The 20,420-nt window shown below is 41.4% G+C and overlaps 1 protein-coding gene across 1 annotated transcript in view; it reads right to left on the reverse strand.

Annotated features, from left to right (window-relative positions):
• The window catches only part of LIX1 (limb and CNS expressed 1), a 247,888-nt gene extending 228,210 nt beyond the window's left edge, over positions 1-19,678 (reverse strand). The window contains exon 1 of the mRNA XM_082258808.1: positions 19,370-19,678. Coding sequence (XP_082114934.1) covers positions 19,370-19,478 — 109 coding nt within the window. The 5' untranslated portion in view covers positions 19,479-19,678. The remainder of the gene's footprint in view (positions 1-19,369) is intronic.
• Between the last annotated feature and the right edge of the window lie 742 nt (positions 19,679-20,420).

Below are 20,420 nucleotides of genomic sequence, written 5' to 3' on the forward strand. Positions count from 1 at the left end.
CTTAATTCGTTAATCTAGGTATTTAGTTTCGTTAAATTCGGTTGATTTGTTCAGTTCATATTTGGGATTCGTATTCAGAAGCTTTATCGGAATTCGTTGTATTATTTTACAGGATTTATATAGCGGCGACAGTTTATGCAGTGCTTTACAACTTGAGGGTAGACAGTACAAATATGATACACTTTAATACAGGAGGAATGAGAGGGCTCGAGAGCTTTATGTCTTTTTCAAATGTTACCTTAATTATGAAGAGCGTCTGCAATCGCTTGATTTATTCTCCCTGGAGAAGAGACGCCTGAGAGGGGACATGATAGCAATTTATAAATATCTCAATGGTGATCTCGGCATAGAAAAAAAGCTATTCAATCAGAGGGATTGAATGAGGACTCCAGGGCATACAATGCGATTAGAGGAGAAGTGTTTTAACCTCAGGCAACGTGGGGGGTTCTTTACTGTTAGGGCTACAAGATTGTGGAATTCTCTACCACAAGAGGTGGTTTCTGCGGGAAGTATGGTGGCTTTCATAAGACTCTTAGAAATACATCTCAAAGATCAGAACATTCAGGGGTATGCGAGATGATTACGGCCACATACACCTACACAGGTTGAACTGGATGGACTATTGTCTTTATTCAACCTCACCTACTATGTAACTATGTACTATGTAACTATGTAAATTTTCTTTGCATTTAGTGATTTTTTAGATTCAAGGCGTTCAAATCGATAGATTTCGAATCAGTATAATCAAAAATGTTAGATTTAAAGGTGGCTGATAGGATATTGATCTCTTTGAATATGGATCTTATCAGGGCTTTTTCTCTCAGAGAATAGGTGCAGGTACTCCCCTCTGCTGAGTCACCCCTTGCCTCCGGCCCCTACCCACCTCCGAGCGCTGTCCTTTGGTTCCACCCTCTACCCACCTCCCAGTACCCCCCCCCCCTTTAAGAGAATACAGAACCAAGTATCATGTTGTGGTTCTAGGTAATTTGTATAGAATTTGTTAATGATAACTAGAAAAGCAGTGGAATCAGAAACAATAGACCCCCCAACAATAGGTCCCCCCAGCAACAATAAATCTTCCCCTGTAACAATAGAAAAAAACTGTAAAATAGATCCCCTGCAATCAGCAACAATAGACCCCCAGCAACAATAAATACTCCCCTGCAACAATCGCCCCCCCCCCCCCATAAATCCTCCCCTGCAACAATAGACCCCCCCAACAACAATAGCCCCCCAGTAACAATAGTTCCCCCAAGCAAAAATAAATCCTCCACTGCAACAACAGTCCCCCCCCCAACAAAATGCCCTCCAGCAACAAAAGATTCAACCCAGCAACAATAGATCCCCCAGCAGCCAGCATCAATAGGCCATTCGGCTCACCCCCACTGACCCCAACACCCCTTTGCCATTGCGTGCATTCAGACTGGAGGTGCCGGAACTGCGTTCCCCCGCGTTCCCGCTGAAAAAAAGCCCTGGATTTTATTCAGAAATTGATAAATTACATGTTGAAAAGTTTTATGAAGATTAGAGTTGGAAGGCCACTTTAAGATCATGAGATTATGTCTAACAGTGTGTAGAGGAAATGACTTGTTTAGGAATAAGTAAGCGTTTTCCTGTCCTAGCTTACCGAAAATGTGCAGACTGATACAACGTCTGCAAGTAAGCAATATTTACCAATAGTTTACAATAGGTTATAATTAGATTCTGGTGAGATGAGCACAGAGGGGGAGTTCATTTGAAGGATAGATGCACCCACCCCTGGGAGGGGAATTATATCCTATCAAGAGATACCATAATTGAGTGCCGCCTTTAGGTCATGTGATATCCTGTACTGTGCATCATTGTATCCTGTAATCTGGTTTTGTATAAGATGATTGTATGCGGAAATAAACTTTGAACATCATACTGACTTCCATTGTAAGTGTGTGGTGTTTCCCGCGGTTTCTGAGCAAATTGAACAGAGGTAAGAGGTTAACCAAAGAATATAGATAAAGTATATGTTAAGACTTGGTTCACATTAGCGCGACTTGTCAGGCGACTTGTCAGCCTGACAAGTCGCGCTCCCTCGCGGTCCATTGACCGCTACAGGACCCGTTCTAATAAGAGCGACACAAGTCGCTCTGACTTAGAAAAAGGGTCCTGTACTATTTCGGGGCGACCTCGGAGCGACTTGCATAGACTTCCATTATGTGAAGTCCCTGCAAGTCGCTCCGAAGTCGTGGTGCACTGGACAGACAAGTCGCCTCCCGAAGTAGTAAGGAGTCGTGTCGCCCCAGTGTGAACCGACTCTTAGAGTGTTTTACAGGTACTAATAGGTAAAGTGACCTATTAGCGACAAAGGAAACAAATAAAGGAAAAATCTTACGACTCTTTATATCATCTTTGGCTTAACAAAAACAGCATTTTTATATCAAAATGGTACTCTAATAACACACACAGTCTTTGATTTCAGAAATATGTTTACAGTTCAAATTCAAATGGTGTTCGATGTAAAATTCGATTCGAATTTCAATTTGAATTTTGGAAATTCAGCCGAATTTAGTTTCGTTATTCGGTAAGCTTCGTTTATACTGTAATATCCATGGACATATCCAAATCTCTGAAAAATGAAAAATTAGTCAGAATATTTATTCGGAATGAAACAAACTACATATGTCTAGCCGAGGTGTTCACATACAGCACCCCAGCAACCCATATACACACCCTTGGCATACATGCAGCTGTGGGGCCTGGGAATTACCCCACTGCAGATGATTGCTTCATTACGTGTGACAACTTGGGTTTAGAAGAGCATTCAAACATGCCCGAGTTCATCTCCAATGACAAGAGGCAATAGCCCCACATAGGAACAATATGAAAAGCTTGCTTCACCTGTCTGTAATGTAAAACTCAGATTGCGGTAATTAAGTTTGGCCATACACTATACAATTTTCTTATTATATTTTCTTGAGATTTACCTTCAACTAGTTACTGCAAGGGCCTGCCTGATTAAATACACATTGAAAGTGTTTAGGTTTGACCTCATATTACAGTATATGGTTTTGGTAAATATAAAGGTAAATTGAATAAGAAAATTGTATAATGTATGGCCAGCCTAAATGGACCTTCTGGCTTTAGCACCGCTGGGGATCATTTGCACCTGCACTGATTTTTAACCACTTGCCGACTAGCTGCCGTACTTATACTGCGGCAGGTCGGCTCTGATCCATGAAACGACAAACATGTACATCGTTTCCCAGGACAGCTAGTGGGTGTGCGCGGATGCACCGATTGGCCACAGGGGGAGCCAATCAGTGGGGGAGCCAATCACCCGCGTTCGCTCCCTGTGGAGACAGAAGGACGGTCTGCCGATGTTAACAGGGCAGACCTCTGTTCTGTCAGTATAGAACACAGGGATCCTGTGTTCCTCCTATTTAGGAACACAGGTCTCTGTGTTAATAAAGCAAGCCCATCCCCTACACAGTTAGAAAGCACCCCCTAGCCTACCTAGGGATACATTTAACCCTTTGATCGCCCCTGGTGTTAACCCCTTCAACGCCAGTGTCATTAATACAGTAACAGTGCATATTTTTAGCACTGATTACTGTAGTAATGTCACTGGTCCCCCCAAAAGTGTCAAAAATGTCAGTCAGGTGTCTGATCTTCTGCCACAATGTCGCAGTCCCGCTAAAAATTGCTGATCGCCACCATTACTAGTGAAAAAAAAAAAAAAATGACATAAATCTTTCTCCTAGTTTGTAGACACGATAGCTTTTGCGCAAACCAATCAATATACGCTTTTTGGGATTTTCTTTACCAAAAATATGTAGCAGAATACAAATTGCAATAAAATAATGAAAAAATTTAATTTTTACATTTTTTTTATTGGGAATGTTTTATAGCAGAAAGTAAATATATTGTTTTGTTTTTCTTCAGAATTGTCGATTTTTTTTTGGTTATAGCGCAAAAAATAAAAATCGCAGAGGTGATCAAATACCACCAAAAGAAAGCTCTATTTGTGGCAGAAAAGAGACATTGGTTTGTATGGGTACAGTGTCGCACGACTGCGCAATTGTCAGTTAAAATAACGCAGTGCTGTATCGCAAAAAATGGCCTGGTCATTATTGGGGGTAAAACCTTCTGGTCCAGAAGTGGTTAAAGAGCAATCCACGGTGGATCGCTTTTTCAGAGATTGGTGCAGGTGTGCTCACAGGCATTCAGGAGGTGGCAGTATCATGGATCTGAATGTTTGATTTTTATGACAGCTAAATGGGCATTTTGAAAGGGAATACTGAGCCAAAAGCAAAATGCTAAGTTTACGACTTGAATGGGTCATGTTCGTCAATGGTACTGTTTTGCTGCACTGTGAAACAAAGCATCATGGCCACAGCATGTGTACAACCCTGTCCGACTGCCTTTGCCGCTTATGGGGGAGGTTGTGGGGGGTTTAAGGGGGCAGGAGATGGGGGGTGTTAAAAATAGGTGGTGGAGCTGTGTTTTTAATATCCCCCAACCGAAAGTGCAAACTAGTTCTGTCGGCTATCGTAACCGAAATCCGAAGACCTCTGGCTCCCTCGCATATGCCACAGTGGTATTCTTCTGGTGCTGCAGGGAGGAAATAACAGCGATGGACCGGTGATAGGCATTCATGAAGAGTGCCAACTATGCCCACCCTTTCTGCCCCCCCTCCTCCATTAAGAGAATTTGTAATATAGCTTATATGAATGATAAATGATCTATGAATGGAGGAGGCTTTCCACTGTGGAAGTTATAGTATAGTTTCTAGGCTTGGGTAAGAAGGGGGGGCGGCAGAAAGCCAGGAATATTTGCATTTTTCATAAATGTCTGCCTTTCTGCCCCCCCTTATGAATGAATTGCTGGGGGGTATTGGAGGGGGGTTAGGAATTATACTATGGCAGCTGACAGCAGCACAAGAGACACTTTCCATTAAATGTAAGTAACACATAGTTTGTATATATTTTCATAATCAAAAACGCATATAAAGTAGGTTATATGGTTTCCAAAGTCATATTTCACACCAGTGCTTGTAGTTCCAGTTCCAGAAAAAAAAAAAAGGTAGAACATGCTGCGTTCTTCCTGCACTGGACTGTACTGGAACGCTGTAAAATGCATCAAACGCGCACTGGAATGCACCTGAATGCACCAAAAATGCGCTGGAACATACATGTCCTTATTGAAGGTTTAGAAAAAAGAGGGGGGGAAATGCAATGAACTGCATCAAAAATGCATAAAAATGCTTTGAAACACTGTTAACGTGTTAAAAACGCAAATGCAGAAAACCATCTAGAATGCTTCTGGACTGCGTTTCTATAGTGTGAACTGGCCCTAATAAAAAATATCACGTTTACTAGTATGTTGAATTCAATGAGCTCTAATGTAAATTGTAAACAGCGTTCAGCAAACCCCGACGCACTGATAAAACAAGACTTGTAGCCATTTCTACTTTTTGCTTCACTGAGAAGCTGTGAATTGGCCCTATGAGATTACTGTTAGGATAACAATGACATTAACACTTCCCTTACAGTGAGATGAGCAAGTGCCAGGTATCCAAATATTAATCTTGGGCAGCCCCTAGTGGTTGAAAAGACCTTAAGGGAAACCTGTACTATCAGCCATTGCTGATTCTGAAAATGCTAATTTCCTGGATGTCATCCTGATCCAATGGTTTCAATGGCTGTTACCTCAGTGAACAAGTGTGCAGACCAGGACCTCTGATTTTCCTTGCTGCATGTGACTGAGAGAATATTGAAGGCAGAGAAAGTCAGACCACTAGTATTTTCATAAGGAGGACAGCAATGGAAGCCTTTGTTTGACTCTCAGCATACGTCTCCTTTAGAAATTACAAAACATACAGTTATGGCTAAAGCTGGATACACACTATCCAACATTTGTGGTTAGATTTCCTTCAGATTTACCTTTCCTATGTAGTGCAAGGGCCTGCCAGATTGCATACAAATTGAAAGTGTTTAGGTTTGACCTCATATTATATAGTTTTGGTAAGAAAATCCACTTAAACTGAACATAGTGCCAAACCCCACATAGTCTATGGCAGCTAAATATCTGATTTGTTAAATGTACCTGCAGGTAAGCTTATAATAATATACCTGTAGGTACAATAAATATCTTCAAATGTGCACCATTCACACATGCAAGAGTGCTAGGTGTAATCCTGGACTCTGAACTTTCCTTTTGGCCCCACATCCCAATATACCAACCAAATTGTTCTTTTTGCTCCTCCCAAGACCTCCTGCTTTCTAGGTCGTTTGTCACCTCCTCCCATGCACGCCTCCAAGATTTCTCTTGAGCCTCTCCCACCCTCTGGAACTCTGTACCCCAATCTGTCCGGCTATCTCCTACTCGCCCACTTTTAGGCGATTTCTGAAATCCCTACGCATGGGCCAAACATGCCGGTTCAATAGAAACTGCCTGACATTCGGCCCATGTGGACTAGGCTTAGGTGTGCCATAATTTGCTAGCACGCAGTGCATACTAGCACATTATGACATTAACTGACTTTTTTTTTTTTGCCACTGCACACAACCCTGCAATGGTGTGCTTGCTCCAGGTCCCTGGTGACTCTCTCTCTGCTTCTCATTCTATACAGCAGCTTTCTCTCCTTTTTTGGCTCCCTGCAGCATGCAGCCTATGCCCTGTGTCCACTGGGCAGGGCTAAAAGCCCAGTTGTGCAGCAAAATTAGAAAATTATGTTCTTCCACTTTCCTAGCCAAGTTGTGTATTCATGGCCTGAGGAAGAAGGAATAAGCTGTTACAAGGATGCCTGGATTGGGTGGCTGCCACCCCTTAAAGTGGCCGCCAGGCTGCACCCTGGGTGGACACTTTGCAGGGGTGTTCGACCCTCATTCCCCACCCTTGTATATGTCCCAGGGATGTTAGGAATAGCCCCAATATTTGGGATAATAGCTCATTTAGATTGTCCATTCTTTTGTTTTTTCATTACATTCTATCTGGTGGCTTCAAAATGGGTTGATTACCTATACTGTTATCAGAATGATTACAATCGACTTTTTTTGTATTTGGCATTAAGAGGTGTAGTTAATAACAAGACAGCTGAGATATACAGAAAACTGATCTCTTGGTATGCTTTCCTTCATACAGCAAGCTGTGGCCCTAGGCCTATCATTAAAGCAGTTCCAAAAAAACTATTTATTAGAATGAAAAGGAACTGTACAAGCACATTTAAAAGAAGATCTGCAGCTTTGAGACTGGCATTCTTGGGGAGAGGACATATAGGTTTACGTAAAAAAAAGAAAGTGATCATCTATCACAAAATGAACAAGAAATCAAAAAGGGAGCTTAGGGATCTACTGATCTCTACTGTCAGTATTTGTAAATGCCTGGGCTGTGGATATATTATGTATGCGCTTCCTGTCTTTGGGTTGTTGGGTTGAAAACCCCATAAGAAGCATCTGGAAAGAGATAGTCTGAGACCACAAGTCTTGTCCATGAAAAAGCTGCTGCAAAGTCCAGACCAGAATGGATTAATAGGAAAGTGCCCCTTCTATTTTCAATAGTTTACTATTGCTGCCCATAGCTTGTGTGTGTGTGTGTGTGTATACAGTATATATACACAAACACACTCTCTCTCTTGATACATATATATATATATATATATATATATATATATACACACATACACACACACACACAGTATCTCACAAAAATGAGTACACCCCTCCCATTTTTGTAAATATTTTATTATATCTTTTCATGTGACAACACTGAAGAAATGAAACTTTGCTACAATGTAAAGTAGTGAGTGCAGCTTGTATAACAGTGTAAATGTGTTGTCCCCTCAAAATACCTCAACACATAGCCATTATGGTCTTAACTGCTGGCAAGAAAAGTGAGTACACCCCTAAATTTAAATGTCCAAATTTGGCCCAAAGTGTCAATATTTTGTGTTGCCACCATTATTTTCCAGCACTGCCTTAACCCTCTTGGGCATGGAGTTCACCAGAGCTTCACAGGTTACCACTGGAGCCCTTTTCCACTCCTCCGTGACCACATAACGGAGCTGGTGGATGTTAGAGACCTTGAGCTCCTCCACCTTCCGTTTGAGAATGCTCCACAAATGCTCAATAGGGTTTAGGTCTGGAGACATGCTTGGCCAGTCCATCACCTTTACCCTCAGCTTCTTTAGCAAGGCAGTGGTCCTCTTGGAGGTGTATTTGGGGTCATTGTTATGTTGGAATAATACCCTGCGACCCAGTCTCCGAAGTGAGGGGATCATGCTCTGCTTCAGTATGTCACAGTACATGTTGGCATTCATGGTTCCCTCAATGAACTGTAGCTCCCCAGTGCCGGCAGCACTCATCCGTCTATTTCCCAAAGACAACCTCTGGATATGACGCTGGGCACATGCACTTAACTTCTTTGGTTAAGAGTGGCGAGGCCTGTTCTGAGAGGAACCTGTCCCGTTAAACCGCTGTCTGGTCTTGGCCTTCATGCTGCAGCTCAGTTTCAGGGTCTTGGCATTCCTCTAATTGCCTAGGCCATCTTTACGTAGAGCAACAATTCTTTTTTTCAGATCCTCAGAGATTTCTTTGCTATGAAGTGCCATGTTGAACTTCCAGTGACCAGTATGAGAGAGTGAGAGCGATAACACCAAATTTAACACACCTGCTCCCCATTCACACATGAGACCTTGTAACACTAACGAGTTACATGATAACGGGGAGGGAAAATGGCTAATTGGGCCCAATTCAGACATTTTTACTTAGGGTGTGCTCACTTTTGTTGTCAGCGGTTTAGATATTAATGGCTGTGTGTTGAGTTATTTTGAGGGGACAGCAAATTTACACTGTTATACAAGCTGTACACTCACTACTTTACATTGTAGCAAAGTGTAATTTCTTCAGTGTTGTCCCATTAAAAGATATAATAAAATATTTACAAAAATGTGAGGGGTGTACTCACTTTTGTGAGATACTGCATATATATATATATATATATCTCTATATATAATATAAAACTGGTGACAGAAGTATATCTCTCTTTTTGTTATCTTCCATGCACTATAGCAGATGTGCTTCCGTGTGCGTGTGTAGTGGTCACATTGCTGTATATTAATAAGTGAACCTGATTTTTGCAATACAGTTTATATGCAGCTCCTGTTTTTTTAGTTAGCTCTGTCCCTTCTGGTTTTGGTTTCTACAGTTAGTTTTAGCTTACGGCTCAATAACCAGCATAGGCTAAAGCCAAGTTAGGCAGCTACTTTTAATAGGTATAGGTCCAGTTGCATGACTGATTAGAACTACTAGGGACATAAAGGCAGAGTAGATTGTTTGAATTTGAGTTCCAGTGCCACGCCACAGTTTCTGTAGGTGAGAAGTTCCAGGCTGGTTGGACAATGGTTGGAAGATCTCCCCATCACTGCTGATCTTTTCTTCTGGCCTCTTACACAAAGACAGAAACTGCATTGTGATCTACTTTAGGGGCCCCTGCAAATTAACTTTGCTGCAACATTCTTCTGAAGAAATCTATGTATGGGTTTGGTATTTTCCCCACATTAATACTTACCTAGGTGGATGCAGCATCGTTCTGATGCTGCATCTGTTCCCCAGCGCCTCTGCACTAACAACCGAGCCATCGAACACCGCCGATCGCTCGGTTCTGAAAGCTCCCTGGGCAGAGAGCTGCTGACTGTCAGTCACCGCTCTCTGCTCTGCCCCCTCCTCGCTCATGGGAGCGCTGGGCTGTGGAGGGGCAAAAGTGGCCGGCTCAGGCCATTTTTTTTTATTTTTTTATTTTTAGGAGAAACAGAGTTCGACCACCTGGTTGAGAACTACTGGATGTACAGATTTGATTAAATAGACGTGTTGTCATTGTCAGCTTCTAGAAGATCCATATACCTAAAATATTGTGTTATCCAGAAAACATGTAAGATTAAACGATCAGTTAACAATACCAGATATGTATTTTATCTACTGACATGTATTGAATGTCAGATATATTATGTGGGTAGAACCACCAGAAGACTCTGTGATTGCTTAAGAGATTCCATTTATGTCATTAAACCTGCAAAGAAAACAAATGTAGGAAATCATTGGAAACAAATACTTTTATCACATAATTACGAAAAGGGTAGATAATCCCATAAAAGGGTATACTGTCCTACACTCAGTAGGAAAGAAGTATTCTGAACTTTTATACTGAACTCTCCTTTTCCCCTTACTTTAGAATGGGAGTCTCTCACTATTATGTGTAACTGTCTGGATATAGGTTAGATATTGTAAGACCCCCCTCTCCTTCTATCTCCCTGCTCACCCCCTTTTTTTACAGTTTTTTTCCTTTTCCTCCCTCTTCTCCCTCTTCTTCCCCTCCCCTTTTTTCTTCTTCTTGCCTTCTTTCTTCCTTTCCTTTTTCTTCCCCCTCAACTCTCCCACTTCCTTCTCCCTTCCGTAACTCTTTACCCATCCCATTTCCTACCTCCTCCCTCCCTTTTCCCCTTTCTATTTCCCACCTCCTCACTAACTTTTCCCTTTCCCTTTTCCATTTCCCACCTCCCCTCTTCCTTTTCCCTTTCCCCTTCCCATTTCCTCCCTTCCTTTTTCCTTTCCCCTTCCCATTTCCCACCTCCTCCCTTCCTTTTTCCTTTCCCCTTCCCATTCCCCATCCCATCCCTTCTTTTTCCCTTTTCCCTTCCCATTTCCTGCCTCCTCCCTTCCTTTTTCCTATCCCCTTCCCATTCCCCATCCCCTCCCTTCTTTTTCCCTTTTCCCTTCCCATTTCCCACCTCCTCCCTTCCTTTTTCCTTTACCCTTACCATTCCCCATCTCCTCCCTTCTTTTTCCCTTTTCCCTTCCCATTTCCTGCCTCCTCCCTTCCTTTTTCCTTTCCCCTTCCCATTTTCCATCCCCTCCCTTCTTTTTCCCTTTCCATTTCCCACCTCCTCCCTTCTTTTTCCCTTTCCTCTTCCTATTTCCCATCCCCTCCCTTCTTTTGCCCTTTTCCCTTCCCATTTCCTGCCTCCTCCCTTCTTGTTTCCTTTCCCCTTCCCATTTCCCACCTCCTCCCTTCTTTTTCCCTTTCCCCTTCCCATTTCCCACCTCCTCCCTTCTTTTTCCCTTTCCCCTTCCTATTTCCCACCTCCTCCCTTCCTTTTCTCCCCCTTTCCATCTTTTTAATTGTGAATCACATTTATAACTCCCACTCTGCTCCAGTACTCCACCTTCATAACGAATCCCCTATTGGGAGTAACGTCAAAGGTGTAGGAGAGGTTTGGCAGCGAGCGTCATGTCATAGTCTGGCTTTAAGAATTTATACCACATATAGTGAATATCAAGATCAAAACAGCAGAAGTGCCGCCTTTATGTTTGGCTCTGGATACTACTGGGTGAAGGAATTTCAGTAGGTACACACCTGCAGCTGGAAATGGGTTCTGTGATTGTTTTGTATGCCATGTATGAACTAGTTTAGCATGAAATCTATTATAAATAAGCTTCTTTGAAATGACTAGACAACTAATGATGGAATCAGCAAATTGTGATAAAAGATAAAAAGTAAAATAGCAAAATATAAAAAAAAAAAAAAAAAATCTTGATCATTAGGTAAAGAACAGTCTTTTGGGGAACATTCGGCGGGCAGCTGCAGTAATAATTGTACTGACGATGCCTACTGCTGATTCTTTTTTCAAAACATAAAGCTGTACAGACTGTGCATGTCTCCTTTATGAGCAGACTTACAACAGGCCATGTCACCAGCAGATGCTGCCTTCCCATGCTTTTCAGGGCATAGAAGAAGTAATAGCACATTTGGCACCCATAACTACCATGTGGTCTATTATAGCTGTTGTATTGGCTCTTTACCAAAAACGTATTCAATTCACTTGTAGATGCATGGCCATGTAATATAATTACAAAAGCAATGTCAAGAGTGATAATAAAGTAACCATGAGTCTTCCCCCCCCCCCCCCCCCCAAAAAAAAAATAAAATAAAAAAATAATAATAATAATTTTACTATATTTTAAGCTTATACACCATCACTATATGTGAGCTGAGGTCAAGCAAGTTAAGTATTTAGATGAATTACACTGCAATTTAAAACTTCTGCAAGTTACTGTAAAAAAAGACATAACAGGTGTACCTAATCTCTGTATTATACTGCCCAGCACTCAGGATAAAATGATTCTAAACAATAAATCTCAAGCGATGAATGTGTTTCTGCATTCTTGTCTTTGCCTGTCTTGTGTGCACAGATGGATTTAAAAATGTGAGATATCCAGTGCCAATAAAAGCTATGGCACAAAGCGGAGCACAGACCACACACTGAAAGTCAGACTTGGCTGGTACCCTGGGGAACCAATGTTCTGCAATATTAAATCAAGAGCAAGTATATCACACATAATTCTTAAAACATTTAACATGCAATAAATGTGCTTGCTGGCAAAACGAAAAGGAAACCCAGCTGAAAACTCCCCTGTTGCAGTAATACCCCTCTACACAAATAAATGTCCACAACACTTGAACATCGCATGAGCCCCAAAACCTATTTCTGATATAGGAGGTTTCGTTTCTGCAATTTGAGCAATTAAAGATAGAAGATTCCTTGGTTCTAAAATTTTAAAAAAATGTGTATAACACACTCTAACTTAGAAAACAGTCCTTAGTTTGTTTTTTTAATGTTTCATTAGGAGTGGATATCTTGGAAGGGATAGGGAATTATGGGAGTCCCAACTTGAAAAATGTCTAGAACAGAGGGACACTTCCTCCCTATTTACAAAAAGTCCACTTTTCCTTCCTCCTGCACAAACTTGGTTTTCACAGTATAGCACCTGCCGCTCAATCTTAAGGGAACTAACAGTTTTATTGTTAGTCCAGCAAAGACCCAATACAGGCAGGAACTCTCGGACCTTTGCCAAAGTAGTGCAGTGAGCAAACAGCATGACATTCCTCCTCCTGCTTCCCTGTGACTACTGATCCCAGCTCCATTTGCTTGCAGAAAAATGCTAGCCAACCTGGCTGCTACCAGCCACTTCAGGCAGATCTTCCTCCCAGTCCTCCTGACTGACTTTCTGCCACAGTCCTGCCGACTGACACACCTTTCCAGTACTGCCCGACTGGCAAACTTCCATGGAGACTCCCCAGGGCAAGGATGAAGACTAAGCCCACTGCTGTCTTCAGAGAGCACTGTTACAGCTGACAGTCTCTCCTCTTGTGTTGTCCCTCCTCAGTGCTGATCTCTACTCACTGTCTGTCTTTGCTCTGCTTGCTGCCACTCCCAAAAGGTTCTTTCTCCTCCAACTGCCTCCTGTGGTGGGATCCTTCTAGGCCAGCTATCCTGAACGTCCAGCCCAGGGTACCACGCCTCCCAGGCATTGGTTTTCTCAAGGGCCACCGACAAGCCTCTCCACAGCACTTTGTCTCCATCTTCCACTCAACTCCATCCTGGAATGGTCCATGTCTTGTTTATGGGATTGTCTCAGTCCCCTGCCAGCCCACTTCTGGGGATTGGGTGAGGCCCCATAAATATTCATGGCAGCTCCTCCTAACCACCACCTTCTAGTTTTAGAAGGTTCTCCAACCTTCCAAACACCAGGGATAGGCACCAGAGAGCTGCCAGGATGAGTCATCCAGCCCTGGCCTCTAATAACCCTGACCCAATTCAATGACTCAGGTTATTACTGGCCAGAATATACCTTTTCTTACTCTCACACTAGTAGCACACACTAGAGGGTGCTACAGACTTTCTCATTTATTTTTCTTTTACCCAGAGGGACCTCTGAAATAAATTTGAAGTCTCAATGAACCCCTGCTAAATATGATTATATCTTCAACTTATATTATAGTAGTGTAAATTGTAGATATAATAAAGTTATTTTAAAGTTTCTCTTTTTATTTTTCTAAAATAATAAACGTTATACTTTTAGAAACATATAAAAGTTACAGCAGAAAAATAAATGATTGGTCCATTGAGTCCATTTTTTTTATATATACATATTTATTTATTTATTTTTTTCGGTAACTTTTTTTTGCATAAGTGCCGGTTCACACTTTTGCGAGTGTGCCGATCGCATGTAATTCGGAGCGCACTGCTCCTTCATGACATGCGATCGGAGGTGCGGATGCGAATTCGGCCATACACTTTGTATGGCTGAATTCGCATTGTATCCGCACCAAACATGCACATGACCCTTTTTTCCAGCCGCATCAGGATCGGATCGCACAGTGGTTCACACTTGTGCGATCCGATCCTGTGCGAACTGTCAGATCACACTGCGATATGCAATCAAACTGGGGGTGTCGTTAACATTTCATTGACACCCCCTGCGTATCGCATATGGCAGTGTGAACTGCCAGGGGTGCGTTTGCGATGCGGGAACAGGCTGCAAATTCGCAGCCTTCCCGCATCGCACAAGTGTGAACCGGCACTAAATCTAGGTTTGTCCCAAGCATGTTTGAAGCCATTTACTGTTGACTGACTCACTACTAATGCTGGATTTATTACAAGCATCAACTACTAAGTAAAATAATACTTTCTAAGAATAGTTTTGAACTTCCTTCCTGATAGTTTGAGGTCATGTCACCATGTTCTTGATTTTGGTTTCAACTTGAAAAAAACTGCCCTCCTGAACCTTATTCACCCCCTTAATGTATATTAAGGTTTCAATCATGTATCCCCATTCCCTTCTTTCCTCCAGACTGTACATATTAAGTTCCTGAAGTCACTCTCAATATGTTTTATCACCCAAACCTTTCACCATTTTTTTTACCCATCTCTGGACTCGTTATATTTTATCAATATCTTTCTGTAAGTGAGGTCTCCAGAACTGGACACAGTATTCTAAATGAGGTTTAACTAAAGATCTATATAGGGGGAATCAGAACCTCCTTCCTCCTGCTGGTGATCCCTCTAGTGATGCATCCTAGAATTCTATGAGTTTGCTCATTTTGCAATCATCTGAAATAAATACCCCAAATCCATTTCCTCTGTAGTGCTGGCAAAATCTGTACCCCCAATGTTGTTGATTCTATTTCCCTAAGTGCATTATTTTGCATTTAGAAACCTTAAACTGCAGTTTCCACTACTTTGACCAATCTTCCAGCAATGCCAAATCACGCTGCCCAGAGCAGCCCAGTCATCTTCTTCTGGGGCCCCCAACCAATGCTTCCAGCTCCTCCCCTCTTTGAGTACCCCCCCCCCCCCAAGCAAGCAGCTTGATAGGGGGGTACTTATGCGGGCACGATTTTTAGCCACACTGTGTGTGTCACCTCCTCCACCTACCTTGTCACTGGATTTGATTGATAGCAGCAGGAGACAATGGCTCCCACTGTTCAGTGAGGAGTAAGAAAGAGAGCAGTGCCGCTGCTCACGTGCACATAACTGGAGCAAGGTCAGAAGCTGACAAGTATTTGTGGGGGGGGGGGGCAGCTGCACCTAAAAGGTTTTGTACCTTAATGCAGAAAATGCATTCTGTAAAAAATAAATCCTGCCACCTTCCAAATGCAGGTGTTTTTTCTTAAATGTGTAAGTTTTTTTTTTTCAGTTTCAAGGAGGAACTTGTATTGAACTATGGTGATGTAAACGAGAGGCAAGCGTTCGGCTCACAGTTGCGGTACAGTGCCATTGATCCCAGTGGGCATGTTTGACAGGTGGTGCCACCTGTCAAACTTGATGAGCCAGGTTAAATTTGCTTGCTCCACAAAGCAAAGCAGGTAAGCTGGAGCATGTGTACCGCTCCCTTTGACAGCCATGGTAGGCTTTCAGTAGGCAGTTGGCCTGTTTTTACTGCCCTCCTGATGTCTACGTAAAAGGGGGCTAAATTACATATTCTCAGCATGGAACGAAATGAATCATATTAATAAGCAGATTGGAAACACACAGTGTAAATTGTAACATTACCACACATTAATGGTCAGGGGAGAAATGTCCCTTTAAAGGAGAGCTATAAGGATTACAGGTGTTAGTAATTACCTACCTAAGAGATGAGGAGAACAGGTTTTACTGGTCCCATGCTGGTGATTCTGCTAAGTAGTGGTCTCAGAACTATGCACTGACCAAGAAGTTTTCATAAATTAAACCTAGCAAATCACTGTTTGATTGTGGTGGGTAGCACTTCTGTGTCTCTTTGTTACAGTTTTTATAAGTCAGCCTCACTGTCCCCAGGCTTTGACTCCTGTAGCACACTAGGTCTGGTGTACAGAATCTATAGCCAAAGTGTTAAAGTTGTTTTATGCAATGATTTGGCTATTATCCTTCAGCTTTAATATATGATTTGTTGCTATAGGCAACAATTACACAATTACTCAGTACCTTTGACCCAACTTTTCTAAATCAATTCCAGAAAATAAATATCTGGTTTCCAGGAAAAGCAATTCCGTGTTTCCACGCTTTGGATAGCCACTGAAATTAATTGATTTTGAAAGAAAAATTCCCAAATACATTGAAATTAACTCCTATGCAATCAACACCACCAAGCTTGGTTGCCTACAGGAATCTAAAGCGTGTGTATACAAACTATAGCCAAAGTGACTTAGTGCCCCTAGCAATCCTTATTCTTTGTATGATTTATTGCTACAGGCAATACATCATATTACTAGAGTGGAGTTTCACATCCACTCTAGTTCCTTTAGTCCAGTTTTAATAAATCAACTCTAGAAAATTGACATCTCTGCCAGGGAAAACAGTTTCATGTCTCTATGCTCCAGTTTTCATAAACAAGATTAAATGTCACCAAGCTTGGTTGCCTACAGCATACTAGGTCTGGTGAAGAAAACCAACAGCCAAAGTGGCATGGCTGCCCCTAGCAATCAGATGGCTATTAACTCTCCGTTTTAATATATGATTTGTTGCTATAGGCAAATGTTTCATTTTCACTCTAGTTCCTTTGGTCCAGTCTTCATAAATCAGCTCCATTTAGGCTGAGTGGAACTAAAGAACATTTGGATCATTGCCCATAGTAATCAGATTCCATTATTCACTTTCCTGATGGAGGACAAGCAACCGAAGACAAGGTCATGTTGTTGCTGGGGGCAACAGCTCTTTTTCTGCTTTGTTCCTTTTCTACAAATCAGCCCCAATACCGCTACAAAAGTTATTTTATGAATTACAACTTCCTGGATTATTGCTGTTATGATCCATATACATCTAGGATAAAGTAATCCTTGGGGATTTCGTTCCCAAACTCCTCTATGCGGTAGACTGGGGGAGTCTTGTATAGAATGGATCGGTTTCATTAATAGTAACTCACATTTTTCTCGAATAAGAGAAACATCTCCCACTCTCAGCCTGGGAGGCAATAGGATATTACTGCTTAATAGGTGCAATAAGATAATGTTTACTTTCTAAACATTCTCTAATAAGGCTCTGCGCTGTTCTGTTTTCTCAAGACAAATATATGTTACAGTTACAGCAAAAATTGAAATGAACCATAAATCACCAGAACCATGTGAAAAAAAAAATGATAGTAATATATAAATCATAATAAAAATGTAAGAATTTATTACCCACTCTATCTATCTATCTATCTATCTATCTATCTATCTATCTATCTATCTATCTATCTATCTATCTATCTATCTATCTATCTATCTATCTATCTATCTATCTATCTATCTATCTATCTAGAACAATAGTGATGTACAAGTTGCTGTAACCAATCAGATAACAAACAATAATGTTCTATTTCTAGTAAACTAGAATCAGTTGACTTGTTCTGTATGTGATTGCACCTTGCACTTATTTCTCCTATACCATGTTAAATAAGCCTATGGATGTACCACTGTTGGGACTCCTATTGTAAATTTAATTGATTCGGGATGCCAAAAGATGGTATTTTCATGCACCGTACTGAATATATTAAATCTGGGAATAACAGCTACTGATTTATATGTCTGGAACTGAAAATTATTTTAAACGTAGCTGCATTAGTCACAGTAGAACAATGGCTATAATATTGATTTTATTTTACAGCAAAGGAATGATAATGTAATAGTTAAGTCACTCGTATGAAATTAGGCATCCTTACAATCTGTGGCAACCTGTGGCTTGTCAGCTGCTAGCTGATGTGGCAATAAAAGACTCAGAATGTCCTGCTAGCATGGGAACTGCAGGATGTCTATCATTGTGTATTCTGTAATCAAACACAAAGCCAAGATCTAGTATGTGTGGATACCCTTTACAATGTGCAAGAATTAGGCAAACAGGCATAGCACACTCATTTTTATATATAGGGGTTATAATAATATTAATCCATGCAGGAATACTGCATGGTCTGCTGCAAAGAACTGCTGGGGGGGGGGGGGGGGGGTTTAATTTTACAACAGGTGGTAAGCCAGAGCTTGATCAAGTCTTAAGGTGGCCACAGACAGGCAGATATTTCACCAAGAATAATGGTTGGAAAGACATCTGGCCATCAAAAATTGCATAACAGTACTACCCCAGTCCTCTATCCAATTCGGCTGATGGATGGATGAAGCACACGTGTTGATAATGCTCTGTTCTCTTTTCACCATAGAAACGAAATGCATGGATGTCTTGGTCACAGAGAGATTTTAGAATAATGCCAACAAAAGTTGTGCATCAGTGATTGGATTGGTTAATCCAATGGTGGACATACATGCTTTTATTTATTATCAATGTGTGATTTGATCAAAACAATTGAATAGGCAAACAATCAAATTTGTAAAACTTCCCTTCCGATTGATTTAGACTTAAAATTGGATTTGATCAAACTGAGTCGATCAGCCAGAATGACAAGTTATCGATCATGTTGCAACAGCCATGTATTCGATCGTATTTCTATCTACCAGATTATGAGACTGCAAGGTGAAAACAGAGATGCAATCGATAATTTACGAACGCATTTTCCAACTTTTAATGAAAATCCACTTTCCCCGTGTGTCATGTCATTCAACATATGAATGGGTTGTCAACTTTAGATTAATGGGAAAAGAAATCGATCATTTATTCAAGCACTTATGGTCACCATAAGTCAGATTGTCACCAAACAAAGGCAACCAAAGAGTGAGCTGTCACTATATATAAAAAGAAGAAGAAAGGGGATAACTGCGCTAACTCCTCTAAATGAGCAGCAACTTAAATTGCGACAAACAACTAAACAAGATATAAATAAATAAAACTTTAGCGCAACTTATTTATTTATAATACTATATATAAAAAACAACAACAAACATTACAAACTATAACAAACCACAGTAGTAGCAGCTGTTGTGCAAAAAAACAGTCAACAAATCACTATCATGTCAAAAGATGCTTAAAATGTCCATTTGACTTCTCCTCCATCACACAGTTATAAAAGATTAGGAAATATCTTTGAACTACAAACACTATAAATGATTGCGGAATCCCAGAGACAGACTTTGAGGAGTTGGACTATGCCATACTTACGGTCTCTGAAGACCAGGCTGGGGTCACTCTGTGGCAGGACCTGGGTGACTAGAAGTTGTAGAGAGTCCAGAGTCCTGTCCATGCTGAATGTGAAGCCTTGTAGCTGCATGCACACAGTACTGTCCTCATGCCTGCTTTATCCCATCCCTCCGCTGAATGTGTGCACTTCATTGATGCTCTGGATTACGGAGAAATCTCTTTTAACATCTGCCAATCAGACATAGGCCAGAATCTAAAGACCCTCAGGGGTCCTCCTCCCTAACTTGCTTATCTTTGTTGTAGGCTGAGCTAATTAGCTGTATGACTGGCTGACAGATTCATTCCCACTGCTTCTCTCTGTGAAACACACCCACCTACAGGCTGGATGGAGAAAGCAGCAACAGCAAAGGCATTTCTCTATTCAAACTCTTTGAAAACTCTGCAGCTGAATACGAGACCATTGGAACAAACCGCTATTGTAATAAGTTTTAAAGGAAACCTGTCATGAGAGAAGCATAGGGCGGCTATGGCGGAGCTCTCCTGCTGATAACCTTGCTTGCCTGAATGTCAAGTTGAGCATCTTACTTCAATACATGGGGACAATTCATCTAGAAGTTTGCAGATGAAAAGCACAGACACTGCTGCATTCACACTTGAGCTGTGCATCTGTGGTCCTCTTTATGGGGGTTTTTTTAGAGTTTGTACAGACGCTTATGAACATTTTATTTTTTCAGACTTTATTTTTTAAATTCTTTCTTTCCATATCAACATATTATATAAAGATAAAATAAAAAACAAAACAAATAACAAAAAAAAGAAAAAAAAACCCTCCCTCCTTCTTTTTTCCTTGTTTTTCTTGCCCTCTCTTCCTTCCCTTACATGGGCGTCCGCAGAACTTTTTTCAGGGGGGGCATCATTTTAACCACTTCAGAACCGGAGGATTTTCCTGCTTTACGTCCAGGCCACTTTTTGCAACTTGGCACTGTGCGACTTTAACTGACAATTGCGCGGTCATGCAACGCCGTACCCAAACAAAATTTGCGTCCTTTTTTTCCCCACAAACAGAGCTTTC

The sequence above is a fragment of the Pelophylax lessonae genome, assembly GCF_965119305.1.
Source record: "Pelophylax lessonae genome assembly, chromosome: 1".
In the NCBI taxonomy this organism is placed as follows: domain Eukaryota; kingdom Metazoa; phylum Chordata; class Amphibia; order Anura; family Ranidae; genus Pelophylax; species Pelophylax lessonae.